Source organism: Saccostrea cucullata, unplaced genomic scaffold (assembly GCF_032062105.1).
Source record: "Saccostrea cucullata isolate Sc308-1 unplaced genomic scaffold, CSIRO_AGI_Scuc_v1 ctg117, whole genome shotgun sequence".
Taxonomy (NCBI): Eukaryota; Metazoa; Mollusca; class Bivalvia; order Ostreida; family Ostreidae; genus Saccostrea; species Saccostrea cuccullata.
In genome coordinates this window covers 125,793-146,857 of record NW_026932623.1, presented here as the reverse complement: position 1 = coordinate 146,857, position 21,065 = coordinate 125,793, and the positions used below count along the sequence as shown (strand labels likewise).

The 21,065-nt window shown below is 32.5% G+C and overlaps 1 protein-coding gene across 1 annotated transcript in view; it reads left to right on the top strand.

Moving 5' to 3' along the window:
- The first annotated feature begins 8,149 nt into the window (after positions 1 to 8,149).
- Positions 8,150 to 21,065, top strand: part of LOC134235656 (uncharacterized) — an 81,105-nt gene continuing 68,189 nt past the window's right edge. Inside the window, exons 1-2 of the mRNA XM_062717794.1 lie at positions 8,150 to 8,380; positions 10,574 to 10,685. Of these exons, the coding sequence (XP_062573778.1) occupies positions 8,311 to 8,380; positions 10,574 to 10,685 (182 nt within the window). The 5' untranslated portion in view covers positions 8,150 to 8,310. The remainder of the gene's footprint in view (positions 8,381 to 10,573; positions 10,686 to 21,065) is intronic.

Sequence of the window (21,065 nt, the reverse complement as noted above, 5' to 3'; positions counted from 1 at the left end):
AACATCTACAGACCGTTACTCTATCAAGTCTTCTATTCTTATGTTTATATAAACACTTACGTTTCTCCTATTTATTAACGTACATTATCATTTATTGATCTTTTTTACTCAGTGTTAAATGCTCAAGTCTAATTAATGCTTTGCAAAGTGAACTACACGTAAGCAATACTTTTTATTAGCTTTTTAAAAGGACTTTCATCTAATGTCTGCTGCAGTATTCCTAATTGCGCTTATATTAGGCCCCTAAAATAGTGCCTTTTTGAACATAACCAATGTTATTAATCGTAGATAAAATTAATCTTCGATGTAACCTCTGTAAACTTAGGAAATTTATTTTTGATTGGTACATGGTGATTACCGGGTAGACGTGACACAATAATGTACGTGAAAGCATATATATATAGAGAGAAAAAAACCCATAAACAACCTGTATCTCAAACGACCAATTGTATCTTCAAGTGTGATAAATATTGACACGAATATCATTTGTTTTGCATATGTTTAGAACAAATAGGTGTGAATTGTAGCATTTTCGACGTTTACCTGCGATTACAGGTCAACACACACAGGTTTTCGTAAATAGACTTGAAATATTTAGCGTGTTTGTCTTTTTGTTTTCATCAAAAGTTACCTGAGGTATGCCAGAGTACTGAGGTGTATAAACTTGCTCTTGCCATTTTCTAAATAAAAAATATAAAGCAAATAAATAATTTCAAGAAGCATTTTTCATTCCTAACTTTTTTATGGTTTCAATTTTACATGCATCAAGTAGTGACGTTTATTTCCATTAATTCGTCTTATAAGAATGATATTTTAAAAGTTATATCTATTACCGAAGAAAATATTTTAAATCAAAATAAGAAAAAAAGAATTGTTCAGTATTATAACGAAAAGAAACTTTAAGGGAAAAGACTGGTGAAAATAAGATAAAGCCAGGTCATTAAAAAGGGTGTAAAAAGGCGAAAGATGATTGACTGGTATATTGTTTTACGTACCGTTCGAGAATTTTTTCGGTTTAAGGCTTCAAAGTTAAATCTTTATTTAAAACTCAGGGTCATTGAGAAGTGTAGCTGCTGAACTGAAGCGTTATAGATTTGACTACTATATAAAACCAAAACACTACAGTTCTGCAGTTATTAGAGTCGTGAATTTTTATCGTACCAACGCCTTTCGTGACATGTGGCCTCGGATTTTAAGGTCTCATCCGAATAAAAGGACCTGCAACTTTTATTTCAAAGTGCGGAGAAATTGGCGAAGGGATAGTTGCTACTTGTTTTTAGCTCACCTGAGTAAACTATTGCTATAATTATGTTTTCGTCCGTTGTCGTGGGTCACGTGTGATAACATTTGAACATATTCAGCTTCTTCTCTGCAACCGCTCAACTAATTTCAACCAATTTTCGCACAAAGCATCTATGGGTGAAAAGGAACAAAAATTTTGAATTTCGTGGTCCCAGCCCCCCCCCCCCCCCTTGGGACCGGAGGGTGGGACCAAAATCACTAAAATTAATGCAGTCTTTAAAAAAATCGTCTTCTTTAGTCCTGGACATCAAGCAGTCAAACTGTCGCTGTTGCCATGATTTAATTTAAGCATTGAGTCCTCTACCAAAGTTTTGAAATTCATTGCCCCAGGGTCAGGGTTTCTAGTGCTAGAGCTGAGCCATATAGATTATATATAGTGAATTGCATTTATTCTTTGAAAATCTTCTCTGCTTCGATATTCTTTGTATTATTGAGTAAACAAACTGACTGTATACTAAGTACATAGTTATGATGTAGAAGGGTGCCTCTTCTAAAAATGTGAATTTCATTGCCCTAAGGTCAGGGGTTCTGGTGAAAGGGCGGAGCTATATTGATTGTCTTGTGAAAATGTATTTGAAAAATCTTTGAAAATCTCCTTTTCTGCTCCTTGTTATTAAACAAATTCACATTATATATAGAAGTTATGATGAGGAAGAGTGCCTCTTCCAAAATTATTTATTTCATAGCCCCTGGGTAAGGGGCTCTGGTGTATTTAAATTATGTAGTTAAAATGCATTAATTCTTTGAAAACCTTCTTATCTGCTCCTGGGTATTAAGCAGATGAACTACCTATATACCTACCTATATAGCTATGATGAGCAACGGTCCTTCCTCTAGAATTGTGAATTTCAAGGCCCCCGGGTCAAGGGTTCCGTAGAAGGGGGCTCTAATTATATACTGAAAATGAATTAATGCTTCGGAATCTATTCCTTGGTATTAATCAAACATTTACGATGAGCAAGGGTGCCTTTTCCGAAATTGTGAAATATGTGGACCCAGGATCAGGGGTTCCTGTGGGGTTGGGGCACTACTGATTATTGCTGAATGTTACTGATTAGTGATTAGTCATAGGATTAATGCATTATTCTGTTCCCCTACTCTGTCCTTGAGTATTTAAATTGTATGTAGGGATGTAGTTCGAAATATCTGACGTTTTCCAGGCTTTTTTTTTTTACGATTTTGCTATTTTACGTGCCAGGAAAACGTCAGAACCGGCGCCATTATGAAAACTGGGAAATCGCCACCTCCAACCGGAGGCGGCATTCTCGAGTTGATTTTAGAGACTTGCGAACTGAATTAAATTTCAAAGTCACAAGTTATCAATAGTACAATACTTTTAGTACTTACCAAGAGGATAAGGGAGTATAATGAAACAAACGTGTTTCATTATACATTTATTGACTTAGCTCGAGGGCAACATGCGTTTTGTCGGACCCAAGAATCAAAATGTCTGCCTGAGGTCGTTAGGCCGAAGGCAGACAGTTTGGTTCGAGGGTCGACAAAACGCATTTTGCCCGAGAACATAGTCAATAAATGTTTTGTTATACCTTTAATTAAATTTTTTTTTCTCCCGTGATATAATATCAGGTTCGTCAATTTTGAACAACTATACGAATGTAAATGAGATTCAGTTCCGCCCATTCTGTGATGCAAGCGGTCCAACATCTCATCGACCGGTACAACATCTCACTCAGCGGCCCAACATCGATTTTTTTTTATGCCCGCTCAGCAAAACATTAGAAATGTTAGACTTTTTTTCTATAAATTTTCAAAGGTATAACAATACTTTTTATTTCTTGGATTTGGAAGAGGATATATGTATTTTGTTCTGCCTTGATGTCCAGCTTTTAAAAGAATATATTTTCAATGTTACCAATTTTAATTAATTCTTCTGCGGTGCCAAAACCCTAGACTAATCATGCGACATCCACTTTGCAATTTTAGTGGAAGGCTTATTTCTCAATACACTCCTGTATTATTGTTTCCCTGTATGGTGTCTAAGAGAACAGAAAAAAAATAATTTCCCAAAAAAGAGAAGAAAAAATGACAGGAAAGTCCTGGGTCTGAATCATGGATCCATGGCTTAAAATAAAATTCTCCGTAAAACTCTACCCTTTGGCTACATATTCAGAAGTCTTAAAAAATATGAATGCGCTTAGAGGGATTTTTCGTGTTTTCATTTGATATAACATGCAATTTTCGAAATATTGCAATCACAAAATCATTTATTTTATGAACTTTTATGCCCCGTAATTGAAGATTCGGAGGTATAAAGTTTTTGCTCTGTCCGTCCGTCTATCTGTCTGTCTGTCCGCAAAAACTTTAACCTTACCCATATCTTTTGAATGAGTGCGGCTATGGCTTTATTGTTATACCTTTAAAAAATTGTTCTTAAAGTATATAACATTTCTAATGTTTTACTGAGCGGGCTTAAAAATATCGATGTTTGACCAGTCGATGAGATGTTGAACCACTTATGTCACAGAATGGGCGGAGCTTAATCTCATTTTCATTTGTTGGTGTTTAACAGTGAGGGGCCTGAGTTTACATCACGGAAGACAGTAAAAAATACATGTACGTCAAAAAAAATAAATAAATAAAATGAAAGATATAACAAAACACTTCTTGACTACCGGTCTTGTAGAGTAGGCTTTCCCCCTTAAAATCTCCCCCCCCCGGAAAACTGGCTCTAGAGTAGAATTTTCTCCCGGAAAACTGGCTCTAGAGTAGGATCGCCCCTCCCCCCCCCCAAGAAAACTGGCCCAGGAAATCTCACACCGGAGTCAATTTTCCGGGGGGAAATCCTAATCTGTGTAGTAGTTATAGAGTGCGATTTCCCCCTGAGCCAATTTCCCCCCTAATGAAATACAATTGCTCTACTTATTCTTAAGCAGGAATGAGTGGCACATAATAAGTGTCCCTTCTTCAAAATGGTGACCAGATGTATTGAACATACGTATATGAAAATTGAACATGAAAATTTTAAATCCGTCAAAGCATTTTTTAAAAATCAAATAAATTGATGAAACTGGAGAGGACTATAAGTTTCATCTGCGTCTGTCCGTCCGTCCGTCTGTCTAACTGTCTAAGTGTCCTTCTGTCTGTCTGTGTGTCTTAAGTAAACGGTTTTCTGCACTATTTTCTAAATGCTTGAAGACATTGAGCTGATTTTTGGTATAGGAGTATATCTTGAAGAGTTCAAGTTTGAGTTTAGTTTTGCTACCATTTTTAAAGGAATTACGACCTTTTCATTTTTTAACGGTTTTCCGCAATGTTTTTCGAAACGATTGGAGATATTGGTAGATGAATTTCAAGTTTGCATTTCGTTCCACTTAAAAATATATACCAATCCAGACATCCATTTTTTGTTTGTTTCATCATATTTTGAGAATATTTACATTTCTTTTGAAAGCTATATATTTTGGTTGAGATTCCATGATACATGATTTGAAATATATGCTTAGAGAATTCTTACAACATAAGTCTAAAAACACTCATACATGTTTTAAAAATCAGCTTGCCGTTTATCTTTTTTTTTTATATTGCGGTTGTGGTTTATATTGACTCTATATAAAAAGGGGGAAAATCCTACTCTGAGAAAGAAAAAGGGGGGGGGGGCTCTGGTGTGAGATTTCCCCTCGGGGGGAAATCCTACTCTAGAAAAGCTAGCTATGGGGGAAATCCTACTCTACAACACCGGTATTTTCTCGGGCAAAATGCGTTTTGTCGACCTCGAACCAAACAGTCTGCCCTCGAAATTAGTCATTAAATGTATAGTATTTCACAGGTGTATTCCTCGTGACAAGGCATTTCTTTTGGGTAACACAGAATTTGACCTCTTGATTTTAGAGTATGACCCACTTTTATAACTTTGGGTTCCACAAAATTTGACCTCTTGAACTTCACCTTTGAGTTTGCTCACTTTAAAAAAAAAACTTTTTGACATAAATTTTGGATAGTCAGTACGGGGTTTTTCATATTTCACAAGTGTATTTCATAGAATAGGACCTGCTTTTGGAAACCAACATTTTTTTTTTACCTTGACTTTGGAGTTTGACTTGCATTTGAAAAACTTCAATCCCCCACTTTAAGCTGCCATACGTGGGCATCAGTGTTTCAAAAACACATCTTGTTTTTTTTTTTTTTTTTTGAATGCAGATGTTCTCTCTTTTCATGTCCGTCCTTCAACAAAATGGTGATATTCCTACTTCTTTGTTCTTCAACATTACATGTACGTAATTATAAAAAAAACCCAACTTAATAGAGTGTATTCCAAACATTTGAAGTATGCCATCTTGAAAGTCGTGATTTAAATTGAAAAGAATATCGTGTTTACTGAATTTTTACCAATCAACTGTATAGAAAACTTCCGTTAAATAAACAATTAAATTCAAACAACGTATTTTTCAACAAATTCATAAAATATTTTGGCAAAGGTTAAAGATTTTCAAATGCAAGTCAAACTCTTCTCAAAACCACGGGGAAGAAAAGCTGTGCAAACGTCCCATGGCAATGAAGAATCTCTATTTTCCAAATCATGACCCCCCCCCCCCGGGGGGGGGTAGGGGAGCCATTCAAAATTAATAAGTAACTGTGTCAACTATAATTACAGACACCAAGTATCTAAAGTTTTGAGAAATTAGGCATTACTTTCCTATTAACAACAGTGTAATCTAGGTATTACAAGGGGAGGGGCTGGTAAAGTACTGCATGGCCAAACTCAGGTGAGCAATTTGGTCCATAGGCTCACATATTAACAATTTTATATTTTTTTTCAAACCCTCTCCTTTTCATCTATACCCAAAAATAACATCAGTCCACCCCATAAACACCCCAAAGAATTTTTAAGAAAAAACCTCTATTTTTAAACTGGAACTCGTTAAATTTGTACCAAACTCCAAGGTCAAGGCCAAGGGATCAACATTTTAAAAGATATCCTTGGGAAGGTCTTGTCAAAAAGATACAGTTTTATACTAATCTGAAATAATATAGTCCTAGTCCCAAACGTTCAAAAGTTATAGCCAAAGTTACAGTTTTTTCAAAACTAGGTCAAACTCCAAGCTCAAGGTAAAAAGGTCAATTTGTTCCTAACAAAGGAAGGTCTAATTGCAAAAAAAAAATACCAGTTCAAAAGATATGTCCAAGGTTGAAGTTCATTTAAAGTCGGTCAAACTCTAAGGTCAAGGTCACAAGGTAAAAAAAAATATCTACATCAATGGAAAGGCCTTATCACAATAAATACACATGTGAAGTATGAAAGCTCTAGTATCAATTGTTCAAAAGATATGGCCAAGATTAAAGCTGGGTTATTTCTTGCAAAGTGGTTCAAACTCCAAGGTCAAGATCAAGTGGTCAAATTTTGTAGTACCAAAAGAAAAGTCTTGCCACAAGGAAAACACGAATGTGAAATACGATTATCATAGCGATAGCTTCAACCAGTCAAAAGTTGTGGGCAACGTTAAAGTTTTTGCGGACAGACAGATAGACGGACGGACAGGGCAAAAACTTTAAATCCCCGAATCTTTAATTTGGTGACAGGGCATAAAAATCCTACATTTTATTAGCATGAAGAAGGGGAATAACTCCATTTTTTCTCAGCTTGGAGAAAAAGAATATTGAGTTATTCACCTTTCCAATGTGTCTGACCTGTTGCAGCGGGGTCCTAGAAACTATTTTTTGCCCCCGTAATCGAAGATTCAGGGGTAGCCTATATAGTTTTTAAAAAAGTTTTTTTCCAGGTTCGTCCGTCTGTCTGTTTATCTGTATGACCGCAAAAAGTTGAACCTTGTCCATAGCTTTTGAGTGAGTTGGGCTATGCGTTTTATTTGTGGAAAAAAAATCTTTCTAAGTCTACCACCAATTATGACCTCCTGACCTCGATCTTTGAGTTTGAACCGCTTTTATTAAAATTTTTCAAACTTTTCTCATAACTGTTGAACAGCTGTTGCTAGGGCTTGAATACTTCACATGAATAATTATAAATTGTGACAAGAACTTTCAAAGGGTATAAATATTTTTGATTTTTTGACATTGACCTTAGAGTTTGATCCACTGCATCGTGTATATGCATATTTAATTACATTTTCAAAAAAGTTAAATATTGTAAATCCATGCTAAGATGCGCTCAATAGTTCAATCAAGACTTGACTGTAATAAATTGTCAATTGATAAGTCAGTTTTAAAGTTTAGAATTTATTGTAAGTCCACCGCTTATGAAAAGACAGAGGTCAAGGAAAAAAATCAACGAAATCGTAGTAAACCAAATGTAGTTGATTACGGGATTTATTTCACTTGTGAGACATTAAAAAAGCACTTGTGTTTCGCAATCGTTATGAGGTATATATAGGGCCTAATGTCTAAGTATGAGCTGAGAAAAGATTAATTGTGATCTCATTTGTGATTTTGTTTAAAGTTGCTGTATACATATTTAGTTTTTTTTTGGGGGGGGGGGGGGTATATTTCCAAATTATATGGAGAATATTTAATTTACATTTACGTTGATTAAGCCTAGAACATGTGTACCGTGCTGTCAAAAGTCTGGACATTTAAATCGTCCTTCTAGTCCTTAGGGGGTGCCGTATTGACAATAACAATAATTACACAAGCGATGTAAATAACGACTTATTAAATTCCCTGTCAATACCTATCTACAATTTTGATCCGGAAAGTGACGTCTTCAAGTCATAAAATTTCTTAACGCTTGTTGTTGCTTAGCTACATTATGCCAAATCTAGCGACATTGAGCTTTCCGGGTCACTGAGAAAATTTTCACCCAATCGTATCGTGCGATACCCGAGTCTCGGTCACGTAAGCGTTTGAATGAGCTAGTTTCGGTGTGCATGCAATACTTAGAAGACAGGGAGACTTGTTACACAAGATTTTCGCGATTTCTATTATTTATAAAAGAGGAATGTAGAATCATTATGAATTTTCGCAAGGGAGAATTAAACGGTGTCGGTATGTGATGAAAATTAAGCGCTGGATCGCTTAAGATAGTAAACTTAAGAAATGCAAGGAAGGTTTCGTACACAACGAATTTTCATTTTCCACATTGCGTGTGTTTTGTTATTAGAACTTGGTAAGTGCAGTGAACAAATTATTTTATCACTATGTTGGTTATATAAATATTGACAATTGTTTGAAAAAAACGAAATTAGTTTGCATGCACATAGTCATAAAATTTTGAAAATATTCTTGAAATGAATGGGACCAAAGACATAAATAACATATTGAATCATTTGTGTGTCAGTTATGGGACAGAGGAAAAAAATATCGTTAAAACTAAATGCAATGACTCCTTGATAGAAATGATATAGCTGAACTTGATAACAATCACATTGTTTTATACAGATTTGAACCAATTGTGCCAAAAATTGTGTATTATTTCATGATTTTTCCCCCCAAAACACAACAGTATCGATTAATTACATGTTGTTTTTATTTAAGGAATGAAGCTTATTTCAACTTTTGTTGTACAATATAACATAACTTGGGGCAGTTTACGCTTAAGTTTATAAACCGCGAAGCAGTTTATAAAAAAACGTAAACTGTCGAAGTTATGTTATATCATATAACATAAGTTGAAATAAGCTTCATTCCTTATAATTTAATTTCAGTGTAGACAATGAGACAATTTTTCCTCTGGAAAAAGGCTTCAAATATAGCATATTTCAAAAGTAATGTCAAGCGGAGTAATACGTTTTTTTGATGCAACTCATTGTGACGTTGGCAAGTTATGTTATACAAAATGGATAAAATCTTTTATCCAATCAAATGATGTCTTACAACTAAAATTAAATTATTATGATTTGAAAAAATATCTTAAAACTATATCTATAGGTCTTTATTTAAAAAACTACCTTTTTTATCAAGGTTTTTCATGAAAAAAAAAATCAAGAGAATAAATGGACTTAAATAAAAAAAAAAAAAAATGAAGCATTAAAAAAACAAATGTTCTCAGTGTTACATCACAGACTGGCATGTGCAAACAGGTTGAAAATATTCTTACGAAATAAACATATTTTTTTTTATAAAAACCTAATCAGCATTAATCTTATTAAACATGCTTTACATCATCAGACTACAAACTACAGTGGTCAATATTATTCCTTTATCGTGTTAATAACTGTGATGTTAGACAATCAGTGTGTAAAGGGCTGATTTTCTAGTGTTTTTTTGTTTGTTTAATATTTAAAGCCAGCTAACCCTAACTCTTTGTGAAACTAATGATAATGATAATTTAATTTTTGAATTAACTAATGAGCAGTCAAAATTCAGATATTTTTAAAATACATATACTAGCATATTTTTTAAATAGATCTTTCAAACATTTTCAAAAATCCTGAATATAGCAAAGTTGTAATTCAATGCTTGTTGGTTTTATTAATTTAAATATTCTTAGAATTCAATTCCATACAGTCTACAAAAAACCCCACACATTTTATAACCCTATATGACCAAAAGTGAGTCACAATTAATTTTTTTCACTATATATTTCATTGAAAAACAAATTTTTATAAAAACTTGTTGTGAAGTCAATTTTAGCTGAATTTCCGTGATTCTTTCACTGAATCATGCAAAATTGTTTAAATTTTTCTTGTCTTAAAATTCTAAAAAAAAAATGACTCACTTTTGGCCAGGTGCTGTAGCTTATTTTTTGTTAGGAAATTCAAATTAATGTATACAAATTTTATGCCATTGGAAAGAGCTTATTAAAACTTATATAATATTTTTATTTTTTGTTTTATTAAGATATCTTGATTAGAACAAAAGTTATGGCACTTTAAAGTTGCAAAATTTCAACTGTTTTCTATAATTTTTGCCTTTTTTGGCTGTAGATACAAATGATAGGGGTCAAAGCGCTTGCTGATGGACCTGGCACATACCAAAAAAATAGTTATTTCCATCTAACTTATTTATTCCTTGGCAGATTTTTATAAAACTTGGTACCCTGACTGAGAAAGTTCTGCTCTCTTTGATTCTGCTAATTTTATTATTTTTTTTTTTGTCTTTAAGAATTTATATAGGATGTGGCATGATATGATTTAGAGTAGCAAATATTGCAGTAAGCTTTAACTTTTATTATGATATATTTTATAAGTGGTAACGTAAAACATAAATATATTTATTTACACATATATGCTGAAGATTCACGAATGTACTTAAAAATAATAAAGGTATGAAACCAAGTGCTGGTTCCAAAACAAGTATTAATATTTACCAGAACTGAGCTATTTCAGAATTATTAACTGAATGCTGTCTTGTGTTTCAGACTTGACCACTGCCCAGTGTAATTGTTCGACCGACTGTGTGACTAATTGTGCTGCTGGACAGTACTATAGTAGTAGCTCATCATCATGTGTCACGTGTGAGACCGGTCATTAGTAAGTACTAATTAGAATATGTAAACCCCCCCCCCCCCCAAAAAAAAAATTCTTTCCCTGCCATATTTCACACAATTCACTGTAAAGTCTTAAAAAGTTGGAGAAGAGGATATTTAAGTTTTCCCAAGTTTTTATTAAGACTTATTTCCAAGGAGGCTCAGTGTTCTACAGTATTCTGCAAGGATATGATAAATACTGGTATCTTTTAGAGCAAGGTTAGATTTAATCAAACCATTTTGAAATTTATTTCTACCATATTGAAAAGTTAAAAGGAAATAAATAAAATGAGAAGGAATTTAAACACCATTAAATAGGCCTTTATAGCTCAGATTTATTTTTAAAATGTTTGTTTTAGGATTTTACATTTTGCTTTAATATTAGCTAAAGTATACATGGTCCCTGCTTCTGTGTATCTGTCTATAGGATAGTGCATACACCAGGAATGCACAGACAGACACACATACAGTCAGATCAGATATATTTGTTAAATCAGGTAATTTAAACAGCCTGTTGCAGTGTCCATTATCATTATGTAAATGTGTAATAGAAAGATGTGGACCAAATCCTTCTTTAAATCTATACTGAAAGAACTTCAATTCAGTAAGATAATATTTTCTGTGGCGTGATTCAATAATTATTGAATTTTACTGGGCTGAATGCAGCATGACACTTAGTTTTGTCGAACAAATTGATGATGCATAGCAAAAAAACACTTGTATTTCTTGATTATTGATGGTTATGTGAGAAATTTTAAAATTTAAGTTGTATCATGTTATATTTTGCTTCTTAATATGGGTTTTGTAATGGACGAGCACAATTTCTGCATTTTTTTATTACATTCAGCTAGTTTTTTTTTCTGTTGTAAGTTGTAGATAATTTTGAGGACAAAATACTCCTAAATTATTTGATATTACTCTAATTTTAACATGGTTTAAACAAACCCAAAAATTCAAGCATATAATTTCTGCTTATTCTTTAAAGATAAAGAAAACTGTAGGGTTTTGAAATTTGGATTGAAGTCTAATCTTAAGGATCCACTCTACATTGTTTCTTAAGTCAACCAATTAAGGACCAGTTATTTTCTTGCATAATATACCTTATATTTGGAAAAAACTTAGTTTCTTGTGGTTGGGTTTGGTAACGAGTGAGCAAATAGCTTTCAAAAATACAGTGTTGTATTTATCAAGGAATTGGCTGTAGTGTAATATTCGAAGTTTTATTGATTTTCTTGCTTTGTCTTAGTGGAAAGTTTTATTAAATTAAACCTTGTATCATTCAAATCTTGACACCTGACAAATGATTTAAAGAATTTATAAACCTTGATACACAGAGAAAAAAATCCACAGGTACAGGGCTGAGTTCTTAAGATTGCAGTACATGGTATTATCGATAAATGCACCAAGATAGAACAAACCCCCCTCATTAATCTTTAAAGTGTGCAACAAGGAAGTCACTGCTAATCACCATTGCTTTACCTGAATTCCAACACAACAATCTCTTGCGTTTGGTTCATGGTTCTGTTCACATATATTGATAAAGCTATTGATACGCATGAGAAAGACATTAGTCAATGCTTTAATTTTATATATATAGACAACTGACACTTTCAAATGCAAATCCTACTCTTTATAGTATGGACACATTGATTGGTGTGTATCTGTTGGATGAGTCCTAGCTAATGATTCATTACAAAGGATACACTTAGATTGATTTTAATACAAAGATAAAAATAATGGCTACATATTCTGAAATAAGTATTTATCGGCTGTGTTTGATTGCATATGCAATTTATCTTTGATGTTTATGAGATTTCTACTTTTTTTTATTTCCATGGTCTGTTAAAGTTTATAAAAAATAAAGATGTCTTGCTTATGAGTTGACCATAGATGCCACAATGATACTGCGCATGCTTTAAAATGTAAATTATTTTTCATAATCGGGTCTGCTGATATTTGCTCTCATGTATAGGGCTTTCAACCTTGTGAAGTTGGTGAAGTGTTTGCTAAACAGAAAGTCCAAACCGTTTAGCATTTATTCAGGCTGATTTATGGATCAACCAACTAAGTGTAGGGTATAATCTGTCAACAAAGATTCCTTGCTTATAAAAGTAGACATTGTCTTATAAGGAAAGAAAGCTCTAATAAACTAGCACATCTGTGTATTTGGTAAACACGAAAAGAATTCAGCTTTAGTTGGATGTTACCAGTCAAATCTATGTTTCAAAATTTCAATTCTTGAGATTATCATGAAAATACATGTACACAAATGGTGATATTTTGCCCTTTATTAATAACAGCCAGTGCATGATCACTAAAAGAATTCCTACCATTTTTAAAATTTATACATTTGTTACTTAGTTTGCATCAGATTCAAATAATTTGTAAGATTTTCTCCTTTTTAACAGGGAGCCAGTTATCATTATATCATACACTGATATGTGATCAAAATAAGACCATGCATCTGCACAGGCTTTGTCAATTGATTATCCAGACATCAAACATGACAATTCCAATGAACTGCATTTGAAACTGAGGAAGTTATCGAGATAAAACGTATTAGAGACACTTGATTTTGATAAGTTTTTTCCCGAGTTGTTCTTAAATGCCAAGGGTCTTCATGGATACCTTGGAATCAAAACTATGTATGTTATGACCAGCTCTGAAAAATGCATCAATCATTTTATACCTCTTAAAATAACTGAGTGTTGCAACAAGCATCATGTCCTCTTATTTATTTCAAACAAATCACTCTGTGTATTTATTTCATCTTTAAGAGCTTAGGTTTCCACAATATTGTTAATAGTGTTTTTAATATTAAGGTTTTTGAAGGACATTTGTTTTCAGTCAAGGTGTGAAAAGAATTATTGAAAGGTATAGAGACTTCATAAAAAGTGGTCTACTTATCAATTTAAAGTGGTAAAACATGGGGATCATACACTTCAGGCTGCAGATTTGTAGCTCACCGGTCAAAAATAAAAAAAACCTGGGAGGTATACATATAGGATTTATAGAAAAAATGTTATATAAAACTTATCATAAATTATTTGCAAATATTTCCTGTAAGTAATATGACAGTGTTTCAAAACCCATATAAAATGGTCAAAAATATTATTGCACATTTATAAGAATTACATGAAGGAAGTTCATAGTCATAAGTATTTATTTTAATTTTGCTTCATTCAGTCAGACACTGCAGGCACATAGATAATTTGTCACTGTGTCCTGCAATTTCTTTTTTAGCTCACCTGAGCCAAAGGCTCAAGTGAGCTTTTCTGATCACATTTTGTCCGGCGTCCGGCTGTCTGTTTAGCTGTCTGTCCGTCCGTCTGTCTGTCTAGCTGTCTGTCTGTCTGTAAACTTTTCACATTTTTGACTTCTTCTCAAGAACCGCTGGGCCAGTTTCAACCAAACTTGCCACAAAGCATCATTGGGTGATGGGGATTCAAGTTTGTTCAAATGAAGGGCCACGCCCTCATTCAAGGGGAAATAATTGGGAATTAATGAAAATTTGCTGGCATGTTTTAAAAATCTCATTTCAAGAACCACTGTGCCAGGAAAGATGAAACTTATGGGAAGCATCCTTAGGTAGTGTAGATTCAAGTTTGTTTAAATCATTAAATCATGTAGGGCAAAGCCACAATGGCTGATCAAAGTTTTACATAAACATATATAAGAAAATTCTTTAAAAATTATCTTCCCAAGAATAGCAAAGCCATGATTGATCATGGGACTACTTTTGGATTTAAACTTTTCAATAATAAACCAATTTCTACTTTTTCCTAGCCATGGTGCTCAGGTGAGCAATGTGGCCCATGGGCCTCATGTTATCTTGACCTTTCCAATGACTTAAAAATTTTCTATTCATTTTGTTTAAAACTCACTTTAAATGAAGCTATTAAAGATATACTTTAAACCAACTTTTATTCGCAACAAATTTATTTCGCGATTAACCAGGGATAAACTAGTTCGCAACGATTAATTTTTGCGATCAAACCTTTTTTTGAATCTGTTGTTAATAGACACAGAGACTTTAAGGACTGGTTCGCGGCAAGAAATATTTGCGATTATGGGGCTCTCGCAAACCTCGCAAAAATTTTTCACATGTGAATAAAAATTGCTTTACAGTATTCATTAAACTTCATACACTTATAATTAAATTTTCATTTTGCAAATTTACATATTAATCCTGGATTAAGGCATTCTTGTCCTGTAGACATATTTCTCTATTTTTATTAAGTCCATTTTGATTTTGCTTCATCTGACCATTTAAGTTTCAGGAGAAATTTAAAGAATAAGTGCATGTAAATCTAAATAACAAAATGCCTGCACATTTACTTAAAACTGCAAATTAAAGGCACAGTTTAAAGACCCTGTGGAGTGCCACCCAGATCAAAAGTCATATATTTGCCAAAGATTTCTGATGCCTGCTAAGATGAAACAGCTTTACTTACATTGATCCGTAATATAAATCTCAATACATTCAGATGTACAAAATGAAAGTCAGTGGGAGATATACCATTAAATGAAAAGCCTTAAATGGCTGGAATGAGATGAGATCTGAATGCATTTCATTGAGCTTTATCCCAAATTTATGTTGTGGATTTTGCCAATTTTGATGCCTATGTCAATGAAATTAGACTTTATTGGTTTGATTTAGTTGCAAAAGGGTTTTTCTTTGCCTCAATAAAATGGAAAAAGCAGGTTTTTTTTTTTAGAGCAGGTTCATTTCCCAGACCTGTATCTAACTGGCCTTAAAGTCCCTTCATAAACCAGATCTTCATTATAGAGAGTCAATTTGCTTCAGTGACTATATGTAGTACATATGTATACATCCATATTTTTTGAATTATGTTCTTAAATTTTTTGTGGATGTATCTATTTTTTTTATCATATTTTTAAATTTCTTATTAAACTGTTTCCTATAAAGGAATGATTACTGGTCAAGGAATGTAATAAAGTAAAACTTAGAATATTTCCTCCAGATTTTTATATCCTCTGTACACCTCCACACCCCCAAACACCCTCACCACAACCACCACTGAAAGATTTGCTGAGCAAAAAACTCATGTCAAAGCTTCTTTTCTTAAACAACCAATTTCTCCAAGTTAGAGGGATGTCACCCGCACCCCTTAAAGATTTCTGGTGTACATGTTTAAACATTATTAAAGTAAGTGTCTTACCAAACACTGTTAGTGTTTGGGATGATTCTCAGGAATAATATTTAATATTACAAAAGCAGACTTATTCAGGGCAAGCGAGAGAGTACAGGATTTCTAACAGTGGGTTGTTTTAATGTTTTCACTTTACAGTGAATACAAATCAAGCATGTACAAAGTCAAAATGTTTATTTTTCTATATCTGTTTTAGTTACATCTGTACTGACACAAAAGGAGTCATTTAGAGAAAAATTTTAAATTGAACACTGGTTAACCGTTTCAAGGTGTTGAAATCCAATGTTATAGTTAGAGGGCTAAAAGAAACACAGTTGTTGAATTCATTTAGTGGGATATTTTAAATTTTGATAAATTTTATGTCATGAAGTCAAACCTTTATGTAAAAATCCGTATCAATAAACTTGCTTGGTTTGGTTTTTTTTTGATGAATGGCAGAAATTCAAAAGATTGGTTCAGAAATGCATCTAGAATTAGGGAGTAAAGGGTAGTTGATTGACCATTGCTGGAAAATGGAGAAATTCTCCCAACCGTGGGCAGAAAATCTTGCGCCATAAATTGCACATTATTTGTATTACTGGATCTGTAACGTCATGGTCAAAGACTAAAATTTAAAACCATAATGATACTGTCTAAGTTCTGCAGATAGTTGATACCCAAGCCGAAAAATGAAGTCAAGACTTCATACTCCTTCTTTTAAAGGTTTGTGTTTGGTTTCCATTATCATGGTGGTGAAAAAAAGCAGAAATCATCTGAAAAAATACTTTTCTCAAAAGTGTGGTTGGTCAGAAAAGAATGAGTTTACCGGTACTTAAAAATTCCCAACAAGGAGAAACTTGTTAAATCCCCCATCTTTATTTCCTGTTTCACTTAATGTTTTAAAAATTGTTATCAAGAAAAGTCTTTTTATCCTTTGTCATTACCAGTTGGTTGTTTGTGCATGTTCTGCAGGTTTCAATGATTAAGTGGAAATCAAATAAAGATTACAGTATTTGTGAAACATTTTTCATTGTCTGGAAGCATGCTAGAATTCTAAATGTGTACGCTGACACAGAGTCTGCTTGCATAAGTAAACAAAGTTATTAATTGTAAACATTACCTATGCCGTGTTCAATTCCTTTATTCAAAGTTTCAAATGATTGTCAAATATTTACATGTCTACCCAGTGTACTTTTCAGTCATGTTCTGTTGTAATTTTGTAATGTTAAATTTTTTAATTTCAGTATTATAAAATGAAGTCATTACACATACTTTTAAATTTTCAGTTTTATAATTTTTTTAAATAGTTGGTAACTGATAGTACATTGTAACTATAGAAATGGAAATAAATCACAAATACAGTCAAGTCTCATTATCTCCAACTTGATAGAAGCTGTGCAAATTTGAGGGTTATAGAAATTAAAAGGGTTATTACTAAAATAAATCAAGGAAAAGTGGTTGGGACTTCCAAAGACTTTCACAGGGTATTTTCATGCAAGATATTGATGTTCAGTATGCCAAAGTTTAACCATATTCTAGACTTTTAGACACTTATTTGCTGCAAATATCTTCTGCATCAGCTCAATCAATCAGACATTAATTACATTCAAAATTTATATTTGATTCCTTTGGGATTTTTTAATAAGAAACCCATGCTTCAATCCTGTTAGGTTATAGTTTTGAATGACATTGGATGCTAACAGAGTGAAGCAATTTTTAAGCTTTATTGTGTGTCAGTAATGGATGTATTCTCTCCTGAATTCCATTAAGCAAGGCATCAATGTGTTCAGAGCCAAGAGTATTGATTTAAGAAAAGTGGATAATTTATAAGCCTTTTCACATTCATATTTTATGGCCCCATCTCTTTGGTGACAAACTTCTTTTTATTTCCAGAAAATGATTTTTAAAAAAAGTGTAAACATATGGCAGAACATAAAATTTTAAGCCCTGATTGATTCTAATTAATTAAATAAAGGAATAATAATTATGTTCCCTATGAAGTATTGATCATTTGATTATAGGTAAATAATGGAACAAAACGCCACATGTAAAATGGTTTAAGAAACCACATAATTTGTTTTGACATATAAAGCTTAGGAAGTGAAAATTGTGTGTTAAAATTGATTCATTCAATAAGTAACATAAAAGAAGTATGTACAGTCATGTAATTGAAAATTAAAGAAATGGGTTTAAATTGAAAAGAAAATGGTTAGTGCTTCTATATATTTATCAGGGAATTTTCCCTACACATTGAAAATTAAACCGGTATAGCCATTCACTACGGGAAAAATAACATCAAAATGGAACATGGCGGACCAAAGATTTCAATCATATCAACAAAAAGACATGTACATGTATCAAATCTATGATCTAAAGAATAGCATACAACAAGAATTTAACATTTTACAAATTGATTTCAGTTATTCTTTTCTTGAATGAACCAAATCTAATAATTATGACAGTGGGTTCTCTTAGTATAGTTTCTAGAACATGTGAGAACACTGTCATAATGCACTATCAATTTCTACGCAGTTAAAACAGAAATTTTAATGTCTCCCACTGTTGGGAAAAATCAATATTTTTTGGCATTGGGAATGGTGCATACAGTTTATCAGTACCAGTTATATATAGGAAAAACACTGATTGACAAGTTTAATTTGAAAAAGACAAAGGGTTTAATGTAGAATTGGTTGAAACTCTAGCTAAAACATGTAATTATTTGTTAAGATTTATAAGTTAAAAGTAATCTTTTGAAAACTTAAAAAAGTCTTTGAGACAGTTTTTGTATTGATGAGTTCTGCAGCACTCAATCTACTAATATATGCAGTTCTGCAAGTCCAGAGATATATTTGATATCTTTGTTTACTTGGCAAACATTGGTTAAATAGAATAAGGAGGTTTGATAAGCCCAATTATACCAAAAACAAAATTTTTAAAAAATTAGAGAATGCAACTCTGTATCTCGGTTATAAGAGCCCCAGTATTAAATCTAATTAGAAGCAAGTTTGAAGGCTATTTAAAACTTTAAATATTTTGCCTAAAAACAGCCCAAAAGATTTTTTATTTAAACCAAAAGCCACTATTATTAAAACGTGTTTTTTAAGCTCACTTGAATTCTAATGATATTTCAAGTATCTTAGATTTCAGTGCCAAAACTCATTTCAAGTAAAGATTGACTTTTGATATGTTCAAGAACCAATTACCGCGCTAAGGTTTTTACCAAGGGCAGAGGGACATTATAAGTATTGGAGGAACTGTGAAGGTCAAGCATTTGACATCTAAATCAAGGAAGGGGTTTGCTTTAAATTTAAAGGTACACAGATTGTTAAATAGATAAGGAGAAGTGAGATAGTGTGTAGCAATCCATTGATAGAGGCATAAATAGCTAAAAATAACAAAAAATGTCCCAGAAATAATTTACAACATAAGAATTTATTCTTGACTTGGGCTAAGAGTATGTAGAATATTTGTATAATCTATAAATTTTTGTGAAGGGTTGGGGGATGGAAATTTGTAAAGTATGTTTGTATAACTGCAGTGGAAACATTAATAAGTCTGAGAGAAATTAATTATAATATTGTCTAGGATGAACCGGAATTTTTTTTTTAAATGTAAAAGACATCAGTAATTTATCAAATCAGCTACTCTGGTACTTGTGATACATATATTGTTTGGCTTAGCAATTGGAGTACAAATTAATGTATCCATTGATTAAGAAATCATATGGTTTATACATGTATATGGTTGATCAACCTTGAAACATTAAAATTTGAGTTTAAAATGCATGCATGAAAATTGTTATTCCATATCCTGGAAGTATAACACTACCTAAACCTGATAAACATGTAATGCTGTTAGGCTCTGATAACAGCAGGTAAATAATTTATAAATTAAAAGGTAAAATCTAAGAGATATCTGAAAAGGAAAATACATTTTAATTTTAGCATCGAGAAGTCATTTTGATGTCATTAGAAGCTTTTTAACACTTCTTTAAAATGTTTTGAATTTTAAATGGTTTTATTGAAACTAGTTTGCTTGCATGCACTCAAATTAAAATAAAAAAAACTCACTGGTAGTTTTCAGTACTTAAGGTGCTCTGCCACTTAAATTTCATAAGATCCATTAAAATAGACTAAAATATCTTGAAGGACATACAAAAGTGAGAACATTAAGAAACAAGATGTGTTTGTGAAACACTGTGCCCCCGATGGTAACACAGTTCTGGAGTGGTGCAATAGTTATGGGCTATAATCTTGTCTTAATCATGAAAACCAAAGTCAAATATGAAAGCCTTACCATTGACAGTGCAATAGTTATGGGTCAACAACAGACAGACAAACAGACAGGACAAACACACTATACCCCTGGAATCTTTCAATCTAGGAGCACAAAAAATTATTATTATAGAAGGCATTTGAAGATTAATAAATATACCTTAATTATAAAATAACTGATACAAAATATAAATCCCAACTACTTATTCTTTAAGAATTTTACCCTGAATATCTCTAATCCTCGGATATCTCTAATTTTTTTCTGGGTCCAATCGAGTTTAAGATAACGAAGTTTGACTGTATATTAAATATTAATTGTTCGAAATCTGTGGTCATGCATGCACACAATTTAGAACTTGGAGTTGAATGTATGTTGGAGGTTATTTCAGCAATAATCACTGTGAGCTATACTTGTAAATATATTTAGGTCTTTGTTAAACTTTATAATGTAAATTAATATAATTATTTTAAATGTATCTAAATGAATAAAGTTTGAAAAAAAGAAAACATGATACCCTATGATTCATTGTTTAAAAATACTTGCTCCTTCATTGAAGGGTTCTATCTAAGTCTCAAAAGTACACTAATATTTCATGAATAATTAAAAACAGTTCGTTTACACACCACACCTTTGGACAATGATCAGGTACATAGCTGGATATTTTAAAATTTTAGGTAAATAATTAGGTCGTAAACCCACTCTTGACGTTTGTTTACATACCAAGCTTTATGGTTATAAATCCTATTATAGGAACAGACAATGTGCCCATACCTGAATGCTGGTTTTGTAATTACCATTCCTGTAAAGTAAAAGTGACCACCACAGTGGCATATAGGATATAATTAGGGCTGTGTACTGAGCAAAAAATTTCGATATGATACAATATTTTTTAAAGCGATATGCGATATATTGGATTCTAAAACAAGTCCATCAAAAAAAGGCATATTAATCATTTA